We start from the raw sequence: 15795 nt of genomic DNA, 5'->3' as shown, positions 1-15795 counted from the left end.
CTAATACCCATGCACACACGAACGAATATTTTTTTTCATTCTGAGGTAAGCAAGGTATTCTAACAATACCTCTCTCGTTTCCTTTATTACTTCATAATTTATGTTCACAAAGAGAAACTGTACTTAGTCCTTACAAGATTACAATTCAGTGGTTGGTTAAAATAATAGAAGAACGGCGATTAGTTAATAATATTTAATTACGCGGAAAATATAAAGACACAGATGTAAAATAATATTCAATAAACAACTATGGAAACTGTTTACAAATAAAGTCCCTCAGGGGTGCCTTCCTTCTTGCGGTATAACACACTCTCCTTGGACTTCTTGAAATCTTCATTAGTGACTTTCATGCGGCGTTCTCGCAATGCCATCAAACCGGCTTCGGTACAAATTGCCTAAAAACAATAAAATTACAATAAGAAAATGTAGCTGCTTAAATGGTTGGCACTTAACTTATAAAAGATGAATCCAAAGTGTATACCTTAATATCAGCACCAGAGAGATCATCTTTGGACATGATAAGTTCTGACAAGTTGACATCATCAGCTAATGTCATTCTTGAAGTGTGAATGGTAAAGATTCTTCTCTTGGTCTTCTCATCAGGCAATGGAAACTCAATCTTCCTGTCTATACGACCAGGGCGAATCAGAGCTGGGTCTAATGTTTCTATGCGATTTGTGGCCATGATAACCTGCAAATAAATATCATTGTTCACTCCTGCACCAATGCCAAAAGGTTGTTTGTACCAAACATTGAGTTGTGGCTTGGAATATGCAGTGAGTTTAAAGGTATCAGTTACATAGATTACCACCCACCACTGTACTGTAATTGCAATGTAGAAGTACATACCTTCACATCTCCTCGTGAATCAAATCCATCAAGTTGGTTGAGCAACTCCAACATGGTTCTTTGGATTTCCCTCTCACCACCAGAATTCGAGTCATAACTGTTGAATATTTTTATCAAGTTAATTAAACAAGCAAATGAGTAAAGATGTCACATATTTAATAAGGAAAAAAAGTTTTTTACCGTTTTGTACCAACAGCATCTATCTCATCAATGAAAACAATTGAAGGTGCATGTTCTTCAGCTACTCTAAATAATTCACGAACAAGCTTAGGCCCATCTCCCTGTAAACAGAATAAATCCATTTTAGTTAAAAAAAGCAGAACTCTGTGGTAACATAAGACAATATTGTTTGAGTAGAAAGTTTCTAGTTATAATAGGACGGTTTGATACATACCAAATACTTCTGAATGAGTTCTGAGCCTACAACTCGCAAGAAAGTTGCAGATGTCTGGTTGGCAACAGCTTTAGCTAACAGGGTCTTGCCTGTTCCCGGTGGACCATAGAGGATTACACCTTTTGGAGGTTTGATACCCATCTCTTCATAATATTCTGGATGAGTAAGTGGCAGCTCTACAGATTCCTAAAATAATATTTAAATTTATAAATGAGGAACTAGCTCGTGGAAAAAATGTTTTTGGTTAAGAGTCTTCCATTTTACAGGAAAATAATTACAGTACCTAGTTGGGCTTTTTTATCAAAGTAATTTTTTATGTAATTTCTACCTTAATTTCCTGTATCTGGGTATCAAGTCCTCCAATATCAGCATAGGTTTCTTGTGGAGCCTTCTCTAGCTTCATGACAGACACCATGGGATCAGTATCATCACCCAACACTCCTACTACAGCATGGACCTAAAATTCAACACATTTGAAATATTTTCATAGACATTTACGAATTACTTATGATACCTACTTAAAACAGTAAACAGTAGGTATTTTAGTTAGTCTTGGTCAGAAAATGCACAGTAGCTCCTACTGTGCATTTTCTGACTACAATTTTGTGAAGTTTATGTCAAACAAGTAGCTTCTTGTTAAGAAACTGTATTAAACAAATATTTACCTTATGGTTGAGAAGCACAGAGCAGCCTGGCTCCAGCTGATCCTTGTCTACAAAGGAAAGGATGCTGACATAGTGCTCACTACCCACTGATGTAGATACTATAGCATGGTTGTCATCTATAATCTCTTCCAGGTTGCCCACAGACATTGGTGTCCCTCTTAGGTCATCAACCTGATGGGGGCAACAAAAGAAAAATATATATTGCTGACCATTGTTCAATAAACAACAATGTTTGTACATTATTGTATATTAGTTTCAAAATATGGATTGCTTTCTTTGACAATTTATAAACAGAGGGTGGCTTCATGTAGTTTTGTCGGTGACAGCTACATACAACTTTTTCTAGTCAATTGTCTGATTTCAATGTAAAGTCAAATGTAAACTCATTCCATTGTGTAACCTGAACAATAAGTATCTTACCTTCGACCTTTCTTCTTCGATTTTCTCCTCCTGCGGCTTCAGTCTTTCCTGATTGCGGATGAATTCCTCCTCCATGAGGAGATAATCCTTGATCCTCTCTAATTTTAATAGCTTCAACCTGCACCGAGTGTGTGGTGTCACTTGAGGCAGTTTCAGTGCCGCATCGGGTCCCTTAGCCTTACGCTTCTTCTTACCTACTCTGGTTGGGATTGGAGGTTCGTACTTCTTCTTCTTATCCTTGTCATCTTTTTTGTCTCCACCGCTTCCTCCGCCTGATTGGTTTTGACCCTAATAAAAAAATTGGTTTACAGAACACTTTTGAAACAAAATCGTACACTGACGAAAAGTACATGATTAGTGTTAAACAAAGTTTGTTACCATATTATGTTTCTATATGATTCCAATTAAATAAAGTAAAATATTTTAACTATAGTGAACCAAATCGATGACTTTACAAACGGGAGATGATTACAAAGCGGAATTTCAGTCAACCACAGATAATAAAATTGATTGAACGATGTTGGTTTGCTATTTTAGTGAGGTATTCTCGCTTCTTCAACTGAACAACTAAATTAGTTGTAAGACCCTACCTAGATGATCAATTAAATTGCGCAAAACCCACGAATAGTGCTTTATTTTTACTGCCTGTGTGTGGAAGATTGCGCAGTAATTTTAGTGACTTTACTACATTATTGTTGTTATTGTAAAATAGCGCAATGTTATTTTAAGTTTAGGAACAACCTTACGGAATAAAATAATTAATTTATAAGACTTGCATAAACACATATTCAACGACATTTTTATTTTGTTTTGAACAAGATAATATTCGTAGTTTCAATCTGGCGAATAACTAAACGTGCCCTCTGTGCATTTTTGACGTGTCTGCTCGTCGTGTACGCCTCATGTCAGTGTATGGTTTTTGTGAAATGGACTATTAGAAAACTCACGAGTGGTGTTGTGAATTTAAAATAAATCAATTGAGACATAAAGTTTTACATTAGATTAATAAATAATGTTGTCTTAAAATGTATCCGAAGTGTATAATTTTGAGTGTCCATTTTTTATAAAAACAATCAAATTCTATAACAGCTGATGCCAATATAAATTTGGCAATATTGTGTACTTTTTACCCTTCTTTATCGGATTTTCAAGATGGTTTTAGCAGATTTAGGTCGAAAAATAACAACTGCTTTGCAGTCTTTAAGCAGAGCAACCATCATCAACGAAGATGTGCGTTAATTATAATTTATTAATGTTATTCAATGCTGGTCATTGTAGAGATATTTGGATGATAGGAATTGATGGTACTTGCAGGTGTTAAACTCTATGCTGAAACAAATATGCGCCGCTCTCTTGGAAGCTGATGTGAACATTCGTTTAGTGAAGAATCTCCGAGAGAATGTTCGGGCAGTCATTGACTTTGATGAGATGGCTGGTGGGCTTAACAAGCGTCGGATGATACAGTCAGCTGTATTTAAAGAACTAGTAAAGGTATAGAACCTACATTCCTATTAAAACTTATTGAAGTTCATCTAGTGGCTGAATGAATGAATGTCCATGAAAATATATAAAAAATCTCATAATAGACTTCTGAATTATAAAATATGCTTGTTTTTCTCTTGGAAAATACATAAAATAATATTATAAAAAGTTGTGAGTTGTGAGTAGAGAGGTAGTCATTAAATCTGTAAAACAATTTGGAACTTTTACTAATAGAAATCCCCATATTTTGGCTACTATATTTCCATTGCCATGCAATCAGTTATTATTGTAAAATCAAATCAATCAAAGAATGCTTTAACAACCTGTTCACCTATACATGCATACATTGTTAAATCAATTTTGTAAATATTTCAGCTAGTAGATCCAGGAGTGAAACCGTACCAACCAATTAAAGGCAAACCCAACATTGTCATGTTTGTAGGCCTGCAGGGTTCAGGCAAGACCACAACTTGTACAAAGCTGGCGTATCACTACTTGAGAAAGAACTGGAAGTCATGTCTTGTGTGCGCTGACACATTCAGAGCTGGTGCTTACGATCAGGTCAAACAGAATTGTACCAAAGCCAGGATACCTTTCTACGGAAGGTTTGTATTCACCTATTTATTTATTCGCAAATTAGTTAACACACTCTTTTATGCACGTTGATAAATGAAAGTATTTGTATATATATCTACTTGAAAATAATTGTATGCATGATGTGTCTCCTGTAATTAAAGGAATACACATGCCAGATTAAGCTATGTCTTAGTTTTAAGATTGCGCTGTGTTTTTTGGAAGTCCAATATATAAATAAATACATTTAAAATCAAGAATATTCCAATAAGAATCAATTTTGTTTCCAAGTAATATCCAAAAATGCATTAGCATCTCACTCGTAACCAATTTTGGAAACCTAATTAATTTAAGGAGAGAAGTAAAATAACTTGCACCATTTTGACATTGCCACCAATTTTGTTTACAGCTACACAGAAGTAGACCCGGTGGTGATAGCAACCACTGGCGTGGAAATGTTCAAAAAGGAAGGTTTTGAAATGATTATTGTGGATACCAGTGGAAGACACAAACAAGAAGAGTCATTGTTCGAGGAGATGTTGGCTGTTGCTAATGCTATTGTGAGTTTATTAATATTTTTTTTGTTGCAAACATATGATTTAGATTCTTCTTATTGTAAACTTAAGGTCTCAAAATGAAACAGAAAAAGTTGTATGAAAAAAGGATTTATAAATATTGCAGTAAGAACTCTGAAAACATAGAAAGTTCAAAATGAATCTTTCAGAATTCCTCAAACATTTATGGAGCCAGACAGTGTCTAAATAAAATTAGAATTGTTACATTAATATTAAAAGATATTTAGTCAAAGTTAGCTTTTTTCAGTATTTTACATTCTTCGTTCACAGAAACCAGATAACATTATATTCGTAATGGACGCTACAATTGGTCAGGCTTGTGAGGCCCAAGCTCGAGCCTTTAAGGATAAGGTGGACATTGGTTCAGTCATCATCACAAAGTTAGATGGCCATGCTAAGGGTGGTGGTGCATTGTCAGCGTAAGTATTTTTGACTGGACTGCATCAAAATTAAGTTTGTGATTTTCATAGCCATAACATAGCCCACCTTTTATATACATTCCTACTTATATTATAAATGTGAAAGTTTGTGAGAATGTATGGATGTATGTTTGTTATTCAATCACTCAAAAACAGCTGGACCGATTTGATTGAAATTTGGAATGTAGATAGGTGATACCCTGGATTAACACATAGACTACTTTTTATCAGCACACCACGCGGGCGAAGCCGCTGGCGGAAGCTAGTACTACATATTTACTTATTGCTACTTGGTAACTAAAGTATTTTATTGGAAGTCAGTTACCTGACGGCAAGTAAAGAATACTCTAGTTAAACAAGTATGCAATCGGTTTGAATATGAATTAGTAGTCAGTAGATTACATAAAGCAGTACCTGCCTACTGAGTTACTTATGTGTGTATTTTGGCCATATGAATATTTGCGATTTGATTTTGTGGTCTTTAAAATATCAAACACTGCTTAGGTAAACAATGTATTCTTTTTTCAGGGTTGCTGCAACACAAAGTCCTATTATATTTATAGGTACTGGAGAACATATTGATGACTTGGAACCATTCAAAACAAAACCCTTCATCAACAAATTGTTGGGTATGGGTGATATTGAGGGACTTCTGGACAAAGTGAATGAGCTCAAACTTGATGATAATGATGAATTATTAGAAAAACTTAAACATGGCCAGTTCACATTGCGTGCCATGTATGAACAATTCCAAAACATTATGAAAATGGGACCTTTTTCTCAGATCATGGTATGCAATTATTCAGGATTTTATTAAAACTTTTTCACGAAATGGCAGTTATTAACAGGTGTTCTTTTACAGGGTATGATTCCTGGTTTTTCTCAAGATCTAATGTCAAAAGGTAGTGAACAAGAATCTATGGCGAAGCTAAAACGGCTTATGACTATAATGGACTCCATGAACGAAGGTGAATTGGATCATCGCGATGGCGCCAAACTTTTTTCAAAACAACCCACTAGAATCACGCGAGTAGCACAAGGCGCCGGCGTCACGGAAAGGGATGTTAAGGATTTAATTGCCCAGTACACCAAGTTTGCAGCTGTTGTGAAAAAGATGGGAGGTATCAAGGGATTATTCAAGGGAGGTGACATGGCAAAGAATGTAAACCAAACTCAAATGGTTAAATTAAACCAACAAATGGCAAAGATGATGGATCCACGCATCTTACAGCAGATGGGAGGCATGACTGGACTTCACAACATGATGAGACAGTTGCAGCAGGGCTCAAGTGGCATGAATAGTTTAATGGGTGGCAAATGACACCAAGTTTAGTTTCCCCATAAGTCAACTTTCATGTTTGTAATTATTGAACTGTATTTTAACCAATAAAGGTGGACACCTACATTGTCATTTTATTTAAGTTCACGTGTGTTATCTAGCTAGTCTATACTATTAGTAGTAGTACTAGAGAAGATTTTTAAGAGCTATAAACCTATCCTTCTTAATATTATAATAACGAGTTTGGGCGTTTGTTCATATCTCACGCAAAAACTACTGTCCTGATTTTAATAATACTTTGCATTAAAATAACTTTTACTTCGCAGCGCTTAGTATAAGTTCTAGATGCCTTCCTCAGTAAATGAGGTATCTAACATTAAAATATTTTTTTTTTTGGGGGACCTCTAGTTTCCTAGATTAGCACGTTCAAGCAAACAAACAAACCATGTATGGTCTGATCAATACACAGTTTACCGATCGCTCTATTCAGCATGGCATCTCTACAGCAGAATTGCATCATGCTAATACATCCATGACAACACCCCGGAAAAATTAAGCCTGTGCTTAATTTCGGAGTAAAAGTGTGTAGAGCTTGGTATCCAACACAGGAACTAGCACTCGAACATTCTTGATCGCTTCCCGTGTAATTTACTCTGTGGACGCTTCCAAAAATTTGACACTGACGTTTATCTGTCGTTCACGTGACAAGTTTGTTTTGGATTTGAATAATTTGCTCATATTTTTATATTGGATCGATTCGTCAACAAAGCCATATGAAAATTAATTTGTTTAATACAGCGTTATGTACACCACCTGTTTAGGAATATTTAAGTTACCTGGATATTTCTCGAAAAGGGTAATTGTACACTTTTGCGAAATAGGTTATTCATGAATGTTATGTTTAATTAAATAGCCTAATATTGAAGGAATATATAACCCACTTATTTAAAATAACCACGAACGATAACAGTAATTAGAAACACGATGGATATAAAATACTTATGGTCGTATGCATGTGTTACATCTCTGAATTCCAGGCATTCTCAACTCCGGTTTTTCGACGACTAGCACGTTCGAAAATGGACCAAGAATTAAAATGTCGACAAAATCCAGTCGTGCTAAAGCTAGATTCAGCAGAATTTAAAAACATATTTACTCCTGAAGTCACTGAGCTCAAGAATTTATTTGACAAGTACAAATATGAAATAAGAGTCGCTGGTGGTGCAGTCAGGTAACCATAGTCGAAAGTTATTTGTAATATTCGTAACGACTCAAAGAAGTCCATAAATTAAAATTATGACCACTGGATATATGGTGTTAAGTTAAGCAGCTTATTACCAGTTTATCTACAATGTGGTAAGTCGGTATACATACAATTAATTTACTATGCTGACAATTATTTACAGGGATCTGTTAATGGGCCAGGCTCCAAAAGACCTTGACTTTGCCACTACTGCTACTCCACAACAAATGAAAGACATGTTTACTGCTGAAAATATTAGAATGATCAATGCAAATGGTGAGAAGCACGGCACCATTACAGCCAGAATCAATGACAAAGAGAGTTTTGAGGTAACAACACTAAGAATAGACATACTCACTGACGGCCGACATGCTGAAGTTGAATTTACCACAGATTGGAAACTAGATGCTAATAGAAGAGATCTCACAATCAACTCTATGTTTTTAGGTAGGATTATCAAATAAGCTTCCTTTATACAATAGCTTTTGCAGTAAATATAAAATAATTCATGTATTTGTTTTAGGTTTTGATGGCTCTGTTTATGACTATTTCTTTGGATATGAAGATTTACAAAAACGTAGGGTAGTATTTGTTGGTGATCCTGATAGAAGGGTAAAAGAAGACTACCTCAGGATCATGAGATATTTCCGTTTTTATGGCAAGATAGCAGATAAGCCTGATAATCATGATGAACATACTCTGAAAGTTTTAAAAGACAATGTTAAGGGACTTCAAAATATATCTGGGGAAAGGATTTGGGTGGAACTGAAGAAGATGCTTCAAGGAAATTTTGCAGGAAATCTATTGAAGACAATGATTGATGTGGGAGTTGGAGAATACATTGGTAAATATTTTTAATGTCAAGCATACATTTATTCATGCTCAACCCTTCTCTGTGTGAGCAGAGGCCTGTGCCCAGCAGTGGGACGATAAAAAGGCTGTAACAGTAACACGTTTATATATCCCATATTCAATATTTTTTAAATTATTTATTTATTTTCAGGCTTACCAAAATCTCCTAATGTTGAAGAATTAGACAGAGTATTGAAGAGGGCTGAACATCTTAATTTGCATCCAATTTCTTACTTAGCAGCTCTTTTGACAGATCTAGATGAGGTAACAGCACTGTTCAGCAGGCTCAAGTTCTCTGGCTATGACAGAGACCTTGCCTACTTCCTGGTGGAACACAGGGGAGACAAAGTAGACAGCAGACCATTATTGTAAGTGGCCATTTGAAAAGTTAAGGAACAGAACTGTGGTAAAAAAAAGGTTTTTTTATGATTTAAAATTTTCTGTTCTATTTCAGACCATATGAAAAACTGGTTTTAAATACAAAGATAAAACAAAAGGATGCAATTGAATATGTTAAAGAGGTTCTGAAATATAGAGGAGATGCACTTTTAGACCAATTTAACAACTGGGTAGTGCCCAAGTTCCCTGTTACTGGCAAAATGTTGAAGGAAGCTGGAGTTCCTCCAGGCAAAATGTATGGACCCATCATTAGTAAGTTGAAAAACATTTGGATTGAAAATGAATATAAGAATTCAGAAGAGGAACTAATCAAAAACATCCCAAATATTATAGAAGAATTTGAAAACAATAAAAGAAAACAAACATGATAATAGTTGATTTTATTTCTTAATATTTATTTTATTTATTTATTCTTACACTATCAGTATATAATTTTTAGTGTTACATGATTTTTAGTGCATAACATTTTTATTCAGTGGCTCTTTGGAGCTTCATAGGGTACATATCTATTACAGCCATCATCATCATCTTTGTGTTCCATAAAACATCTCTTACAAAACAAATACTGGCATCCCAGGCACCTCATCCTGGCATCTTCATTGCATATTTCACAAAATGGCAGCTCATCTGATGGTGGAATCTCATCATTAGAAGAGTCCTCTATTTTAATCTGTAAAAATATATACCTGGCTAATTATTATTTTCTTAATAAATGAATATTACTATTAAGAAGTTAATATACCTTTTCAAGAATTTTCTTGACAGTGGTCTCCTCATCATCAGAGTCCTCTGGTTGCTGATTGTCTGCTGGTTTTACGGGAGTTGTTCCTTTAAGTTTTGTTATTCGAGTCTCTATATCCTGGACAAGGCTGTCAAACTCATCTTGATATTTAGTATCAATATTAGTTTGCTCCATGTATTGCTTCAGTAAATCATCAGCTTGCTCTTGCTCTGTTCGGGTATCTGGAGGTGGTAACACTGGCTAGAATAATGCATGAATACTGAATGTAGTGAATTGATTTGTTGTATTAAATTGTGTCAAATAAATATGCAATTCTAATTCAATATGAAAATATGTACCTTAGCTGCAACAGTCTCAATAGGCATGCCTTTCAATTTTGCCAGTCTTGAATATATCTCAGCATCTGACGTTGTAGGAATTTCTCCTCTTATGTTCTGCAAACGATTCTTAATTTCTTCATCTGTAGATTTAGGAGTAATTTTGCTGTCTTCCTTTAACTTTTTGAGTCTTTCTAGTATTTGCAGGTCTGTCATGTTTGTATTTACTCCTGTGTTTGCACCTTGGTTTTCAGTAATTGCACCTACTCTCCTAAAACACAGAATGATAAAGTTAATTCTTGAAATACAAGTTAAATTGCATCTTTATTACTTAGATCTTTATTTACCTGTAGTATGCATCAGGTGCCTCAATACTTTTGGGTTCATTGGGCTTTGAACTATTGTTTTTACATTTTGCACATACCTAAAACAATTAGAAGTTCAAGTTATAATAATTATAAAATTAAATATACTGTAAAAAATGCTTCTTTTCCATAATTTTCTGCCCGTGACGTACATGAGAATTATTGGTCAGTGGATCGTCTTAGATTTGAACAATTAGTACCAAACAGTAGATAATACTTTTAATTTCACCTGACCTTAGCTTCAGTATTTAGCCTTTCTACAAATATTTTGTTTTCCAAACATTTGGAGCAGTAGCTGAAGCCGCAACTTGGACATCCTTTCTGGAAATAAAATAAACGATAAAAAGTGATTTCCTGCGCGCAACCCACGGAGATAACAAGAAATCACGAAGAGTCGAATATATTTTGCTCAAAATAAATCGTTTCGTGTAAAGAATTGTAGACAACATGAACCTCTTTACGAAGCAGTGAAAATGGTTTTGCACAGGAATTGCATGACATCTTTGAACCTTATTAAGTGATTTATTAGACGTAAAACATATAAATAAACATTAAACTGAACTTAGGCTATCAGCTGATATGCATGCGTCATTACGTAGCCACAGATACGTAGCATGAAAATTATGTCAAACAAACTTCAAAACTGCGTTTGTGATTATAGAAAACAGGAGAGTGGAAACATGAGTTAATGAAATAATGCTTAGAATTGGTGTAAAGTGCAATTAATTTTGATCATCTAGATTAGAAGTATAATTACATGGAACACGTTTACTCGAAAATTCTTAAATCCTTTAAACGAGGGAAAACTTAAGATCTGTCACGACTGTTACTGTCAATCTGTCAATAAGTTCGTTCCTGACAGTTCTGTTCACACTACTTTTTACTACTTCGTTTCGCGCCATACATACTTTTAACTTTACTATACAAACCAAAGCAGATATTGTAGTTTGGTTACTCTTCGAATTATAATTTTGTTAATAATAGTGATGATTTTGAAACACTTGTTACCTCCAAATATATATGAAGTAATAGACAGAGCTGGAATATCAACTGTTAGACAAATCATTATTCTTTCTATCTGGGACATCAAAAATTGTACTAACTTAAGTACAGATGATGTGTTTTTACTTAAAAATATTGTTGCTGATCATGTGTGTCCTACCAGTTCGACGGCTAATGATTTGAAAATAAATAATACCATTAATCTCAGATTATCGACAGGATGTCTTGCTATGGATAACATGCTCAAGGGTGGTCTCCAAAAAGGGACTATAACTGAAGTGTTTGGTGAAAGTGCAAGTGGAAAGACACAATTAGCTCTCCAAATAACGCTTAATAACTGGAACAGCGGGTGTGTTTTTATTTGTACTGAAGACTTATTTCCTACAAAAAGATATGAAGAACTCAAAATTCATCATCCTGATTTTGATTCTAAAATTGATTATGGCAAAAATGTGTTTGTTGAACATATAACTGAGGCCAAGGATTTATTGTCCTGTGTAAGTTTTCGCTTAAGAAAGTTATTAGACCAACATGACCTATCTCTGATAGTTATTGACTCTATAGCTGCACCTTTTCGATGTGAAAGTACAAATTATGTCAAAAGAGCAGAAGAATTAAGAGAAATTGCTATACAGTTGACAACACTGGCTAAAGAATACAACTTAGCAATACTATGTATCAACCAAGTTACAGCTTCCTTTGAAGAAAACACAAATGTATTGCCGTCTTTGGGCCTGGCATGGTCTAACATGGTCACCACAAGGCTTATGTTAAAGAAGACTCTGGAATTATGTGACACAGTTAACCTTTCTAAAAGAAATCCTCAGCAAACCACCTTGAAGCATGAAACTTATATTAGAGAGCTTCATGTAGTTTTCGCTCCTCATTTACCAAATGCCATGATTCATTTTATTATTACTTCCAGTGGTATTCAGAGTTTGCAGGATTAAAATCTATGTGGGAGTAAACAAACTGTTTTTGTGACCTTCCAACCCTGCAATGTGCTCTAAAATAACTATTTCTATGTCCTTTAGCCTTTTTGAAAGATGGATAGCCCATCTTTCAAAAAGGCTAATAAGTAATACTAGAAGTAGACTAGTGATCCCAGAGAGTAGTAAATTAGCAAGGAAAAAAAAAAGCTCATCAGATATGCGGCGAGATCTTAAAACCCGATGTAGTTTATGACAACTTCGTAAATGTAAAAAAAATTGTCAAAAAAATGGAAAGAACTTACGAGTTACACAAAGTCAACAAAAATTACTTACAAACATTGACATATATATATAATCAAAGATTGACATATATTCTAGCGATAGACAAGAACATCCATACAAATAATTTACCCGCTATGTCGTCTGTTGACATTTCGTTGACGTATTGTGACATGTAGTCATCCTCATTGATGTTAATTGCAGAAGTGTCGCTCGTATTTTGCCTACATTTTTCATTACTCAAAAAGTTTATATCTAAGTGAATTCAAAATCATGTAATATATCAAAAAGTTTATTTATATCTAATTGAATGCAAAATCATGTAATATATTAAAACCAGGAACTTATTTTTAGGGTTTTTAATATTAATTACGATGTTTTTTTTCTTAAGAGGGCTATCACAAATTTTCGCGAATTTAATTATTTTTTCTTGAAAGTAAGAACATACCATGACAAAGTGAAGTCTGTTTTCATTGATATTTTACCTACTGCTAGTTTTATGGCACATCTGTTTCTGCACGATTTTCTTAATCCATAATTCAAGATGGCGGGCGGGAACAAATTAATGCATATTTGTAAAATTGAATTGTAAATGAAAAGTATGATATACAAGCGTTGTAATAGCATGAACAGCGTGTAATTTTACTAACTTGACTCTCGAATAGTTTATATGTGTAAGTTTATACCTTGATATGTATTTTCTATTTTATAATTGTAGTTTCATAGACATCCATCTGACGCAGGTGTCAAAATCGCTCTGATTTGCCATTTTGGGCACTGCATAGTCTGCAGTGCAGTTCAGTGTGGTAAGCTTTTTGTTCGGAACGTTCTATCTAGTACGTAGTACATATATATCGATGCTTACAAAAAATATTTTTTTATTTGAACTTCCCGCGCCTTGTAGTGACGTCCACCTTAAGCATAGGGTGTAGCCTAGACGATCAATAACATTGCGCTATATTACGTATTGTGCTTTATTGGCTATGCACAATGATTTTCAGGGACTAAAATCACAGATTATATAATAGTTACTACGTAACTAAAATCTTAGAACGCTATTTGTATTGCAGTGGTAAGGGGTTTATTAATTGGGTAAATATGAAATAAAGCCAAACCTCAGACTGATGAAAGACATCATCAATCTATACATATATTAAAAATATAAGTTCGCATTAAGGAAGGTAGGTTTCATTAAATTATTTAGAAACCTAATTAAACAAACCTAATTAGGCTACTGAATTAAGTCAAGTGTAATAAGCCCTTTACATGGACTATATTTTATTCCGGCACGGGCAGTTCGATGCATAGTATTTTTCTGTCACTGTTGTCATTGTCAGAAAGAATTTGACGTTGTTTGTATTTTTGTATTATTTATAGCCCGTCTACAGTCGCATGATCCAGAAAATAGATATTATGCAGCATGAATTATTGTAATAACTAATGCTCTCTTTATATTTCTGGATGTATTACGTTCGATAGCAATCGGGATTTGTGATTGCTATAAGTAATATCCATAAACGATAATGTTTATTACGAAACATATTTTGGTTGGTGTTCGCTCTCTAGCGATACACTTTCACCCCGCAGGGTCGTCGAAGCCTGCGCCGTTCAATGCCAGTTGTGCTGTCGTTCGATACGGTAGTGTTTCGTCGACCTCGCCCAATAGAAGGAAAATGGTGTGTAAAATTCTCTTGCACCATGTGTCCAGTTTTCAATTAGACATTTGTTTCACTAATAATATGTGCTGTTTTATATGCAGGCAGACAAATTAACTCAGGAAGAGCGCGACTCCCAACTCCAGCCCTTGCTGCAGTCTGGTTGGAAAGTACAAAGCAACCGGGATGCTATTGAAAAAGAGTTTCAATTCAAAGACTTCAACCAGGCTTTTGGCTTTATGACTAGAGTGGCACTGTTAGCTGAGAAAATGGATCACCATCCTGAGTGGTTTAATGTTTATAATAAACTCCAAGTAAGTAACAATAAAAATTTGTTAATTACTTATCTATAATCATTTCTCAATGAAAAATTGAGTTCAATGTCATTTTGTAACTACCTCCAATTAATGTGCTAATTATTTAAAAGTTTTGCAATATGCATAAGGTTTGGTCTTGAAGGCATAACTTAATTAAATGAGACCATTTTCATGCATTATTTAGTTTTCTATTAATATTTACAGACAAAATTCTTTGTAGATTTTACTAAGGCTCCATTTATTGTTTGCTATTTCGACAAAGTTATGTAGTTTTATGCATTATGGAACATTATTGATTTCAATGAAACATAATTTATTTGATATGTAGTTCAGGATAAGTGCCTACTACGGCTACCACTTGTCCTCAAATAAACTAGATATAGTTTTAGTTAAGTATATATGTTCAACATGTATCAACTACCTGTTGATCATATTTTGGAGGAATGTCTGGATTTCACAGTATGATGCAAGTCTAGCATTATTCAATAATTAAGTTTTAAAATTTTACAGGTGACCCTGTCTTCACATGATGTTAATGGCCTCAGCAAGAGAGATATCAGGATGGCTACCTTTATGGATAAGAATTTCAACTAAATTAATATCTATGATCAGTTGAACCGAGAAAATATTCAAAGATGTATAATGTTGACTAATTAATGTATTTATATAGTGTTGTATTACATGTATGTGTGTGTGTGTATGCAAATATAATAATGTATTAAAATTGCATTACATATTTTTTTTTCATTTTTATTTTTTACTAGCTGCATTTGTAATGTGCGGCTGGAAATCGGACCCCACGTAGTCTAGTTTATCCAAACCCTAGAATGCAATTCAAAAACGTGTAAAATTGATTTTGAAATTCTTTAAAATATGAATAGGAAAAAGGCTCGGAGGATGGGGGATGAAATAGCACACTTGCGCGCAACGAATCGGTTGACTCGTCAGACAAATCTAATATTTCTAGGTAGTAGAATCACAGAAGTACATATTGGGTCATATTTGACATCATCAGATTCGTCGTAGCTGACAGTAG

At 34.4% G+C, this 15795-nt stretch overlaps 6 protein-coding genes across 7 annotated transcripts; 4 read left to right on the top strand and 2 right to left on the bottom strand.

Moving 5' to 3' along the window:
- Window positions 1-178: 178 nt before the first annotated feature.
- Window positions 179-2862, bottom strand: LOC124640104 (26S proteasome regulatory subunit 4). The gene is made up of 9 exons (XM_047177746.1): window positions 2707-2862; window positions 2329-2616; window positions 1909-2079; window positions 1572-1700; window positions 1244-1429; window positions 1030-1130; window positions 850-946; window positions 482-691; window positions 179-395 (listed from the first exon to the last, which is right to left on the bottom strand). Exons 1-9 carry the CDS (start codon window positions 2707-2709, stop codon window positions 261-263), a joined length of 1320 nt encoding a protein of 439 aa, XP_047033702.1. The 5' UTR covers window positions 2710-2862; the 3' UTR covers window positions 179-260.
- A 343-nt stretch (window positions 2863-3205) lies between these two features.
- Window positions 3206-6780, top strand: LOC124640103 (signal recognition particle 54 kDa protein). Its single transcript, XM_047177745.1, has 7 exons — window positions 3206-3558; window positions 3643-3819; window positions 4186-4415; window positions 4793-4943; window positions 5229-5377; window positions 5906-6167; window positions 6240-6780. Exons 1-7 carry the CDS (start codon window positions 3481-3483, stop codon window positions 6696-6698), a joined length of 1506 nt encoding a protein of 501 aa, XP_047033701.1. The 5' UTR covers window positions 3206-3480; the 3' UTR covers window positions 6699-6780.
- A 564-nt stretch (window positions 6781-7344) lies between these two features.
- On the top strand, window positions 7345-9521 carry LOC124640195 (CCA tRNA nucleotidyltransferase 1, mitochondrial). Its single transcript, XM_047177862.1, has 6 exons — window positions 7345-7512; window positions 7694-7887; window positions 8063-8346; window positions 8423-8743; window positions 8903-9119; window positions 9206-9521. Exons 1-6 carry the CDS (start codon window positions 7459-7461, stop codon window positions 9516-9518), a joined length of 1383 nt encoding a protein of 460 aa, XP_047033818.1. The 5' UTR covers window positions 7345-7458; the 3' UTR covers window positions 9519-9521.
- Window positions 9514-12870, bottom strand: LOC124640197 (abscission/NoCut checkpoint regulator). 2 transcript variants are annotated; one of them, XM_047177866.1, is made up of 6 exons: window positions 12842-12870; window positions 10809-10895; window positions 10557-10633; window positions 10231-10480; window positions 9893-10132; window positions 9514-9820 (listed from the first exon to the last, which is right to left on the bottom strand). In XM_047177866.1, the coding sequence occupies exons 1-6, from the start codon at window positions 12851-12853 to the stop codon at window positions 9623-9625; spliced, it is 864 nt and encodes a 287-aa protein (XP_047033822.1). In that variant the 5' UTR covers window positions 12854-12870; the 3' UTR covers window positions 9514-9622. The 2 variants fall into 2 exon arrangements, with proteins under 2 accessions (XP_047033822.1, XP_047033821.1); XM_047177865.1 differs by lacking the exon at window positions 12842-12870 and adding an exon at window positions 11028-11185.
- LOC124640196 (DNA repair protein XRCC3) lies at window positions 11428-12544 on the top strand. The gene has a single exon (XM_047177863.1). It carries the CDS (start codon window positions 11561-11563, stop codon window positions 12524-12526), a length of 966 nt encoding a protein of 321 aa, XP_047033819.1. The 5' UTR covers window positions 11428-11560; the 3' UTR covers window positions 12527-12544.
- Window positions 12871-14152: 1282 nt separating the features above from the next.
- Window positions 14153-15499, top strand: LOC124640137 (pterin-4-alpha-carbinolamine dehydratase). Its single transcript, XM_047177801.1, has 3 exons — window positions 14153-14463; window positions 14547-14756; window positions 15270-15499. The coding sequence occupies exons 1-3, from the start codon at window positions 14311-14313 to the stop codon at window positions 15351-15353; spliced, it is 447 nt and encodes a 148-aa protein (XP_047033757.1). The 5' UTR covers window positions 14153-14310; the 3' UTR covers window positions 15354-15499.
- Window positions 15500-15795: the final 296 nt, after the last annotated feature.

Source organism: Helicoverpa zea, chromosome 20 (assembly GCF_022581195.2).
Source record: "Helicoverpa zea isolate HzStark_Cry1AcR chromosome 20, ilHelZeax1.1, whole genome shotgun sequence".
Lineage (NCBI taxonomy): Eukaryota > Metazoa > Arthropoda > Insecta > Lepidoptera > Noctuidae > Helicoverpa > Helicoverpa zea.
The sequence above is the reverse complement of the archived record's forward strand: the minus strand, read 5'-3'. Positions and strand labels throughout refer to the sequence as shown.

Bases quoted from the DNA above. Each gene is read 5' to 3' on its own strand.
- LOC124640104 (XM_047177746.1), bottom strand. The intron at 2,080-2,328 runs GTAAGATACTTA...TGCCCCCATCAG, and splicing joins TCGAAGAAGAAAGGTCGAAG to GTTGATGACCTAAGAGGGAC. The intron at 692-849 runs GTATGTACTTCT...ATTTATTTGCAG, and splicing joins ATTCACGAGGAGATGTGAAG to GTTATCATGGCCACAAATCG.
- LOC124640103 (XM_047177745.1), top strand. From the start codon at position 3,481: ATGGTTTTAGCAGATTTAGGTCGAAAAATAACAACTGCTTTGCAGTCT. The intron at 3,559-3,642 runs GTGCGTTAATTA...TGGTACTTGCAG, and splicing joins CAACCATCATCAACGAAGAT to GTGTTAAACTCTATGCTGAA. The intron at 4,416-4,792 runs GTTTGTATTCAC...TTTTGTTTACAG, and splicing joins AGGATACCTTTCTACGGAAG to CTACACAGAAGTAGACCCGG.
- LOC124640195 (XM_047177862.1), top strand. From the start codon at position 7,459: ATGTACACCACCTGTTTAGGAATATTTAAGTTACCTGGATATTTCTCG. The intron at 7,513-7,693 runs GTAATTGTACAC...TCTGAATTCCAG, and splicing joins CTGGATATTTCTCGAAAAGG to GCATTCTCAACTCCGGTTTT. The intron at 9,120-9,205 runs GTAAGTGGCCAT...GTTCTATTTCAG, and splicing joins GTAGACAGCAGACCATTATT to ACCATATGAAAAACTGGTTT.
- LOC124640197 (XM_047177865.1), bottom strand. From the start codon at position 11,075: ATGTCATGCAATTCCTGTGCAAAACCATTTTCACTGCTTCGTAAAGAG. The intron at 10,896-11,027 runs GTTCATGTTGTC...TTTTATTTCCAG, and splicing joins TTTCACTGCTTCGTAAAGAG to AAAGGATGTCCAAGTTGCGG. The intron at 9,821-9,892 runs GTATATTAACTT...ATATTTTTACAG, and splicing joins TCAAGAAAATTCTTGAAAAG to ATTAAAATAGAGGACTCTTC.
- LOC124640196 (XM_047177863.1), top strand. From the start codon at position 11,561: ATGATTTTGAAACACTTGTTACCTCCAAATATATATGAAGTAATAGAC.
- LOC124640137 (XM_047177801.1), top strand. From the start codon at position 14,311: ATGTTTATTACGAAACATATTTTGGTTGGTGTTCGCTCTCTAGCGATA. The intron at 14,464-14,546 runs GTGTGTAAAATT...TTTTATATGCAG, and splicing joins CGCCCAATAGAAGGAAAATG to GCAGACAAATTAACTCAGGA. The intron at 14,757-15,269 runs GTAAGTAACAAT...AAAATTTTACAG, and splicing joins ATGTTTATAATAAACTCCAA to GTGACCCTGTCTTCACATGA.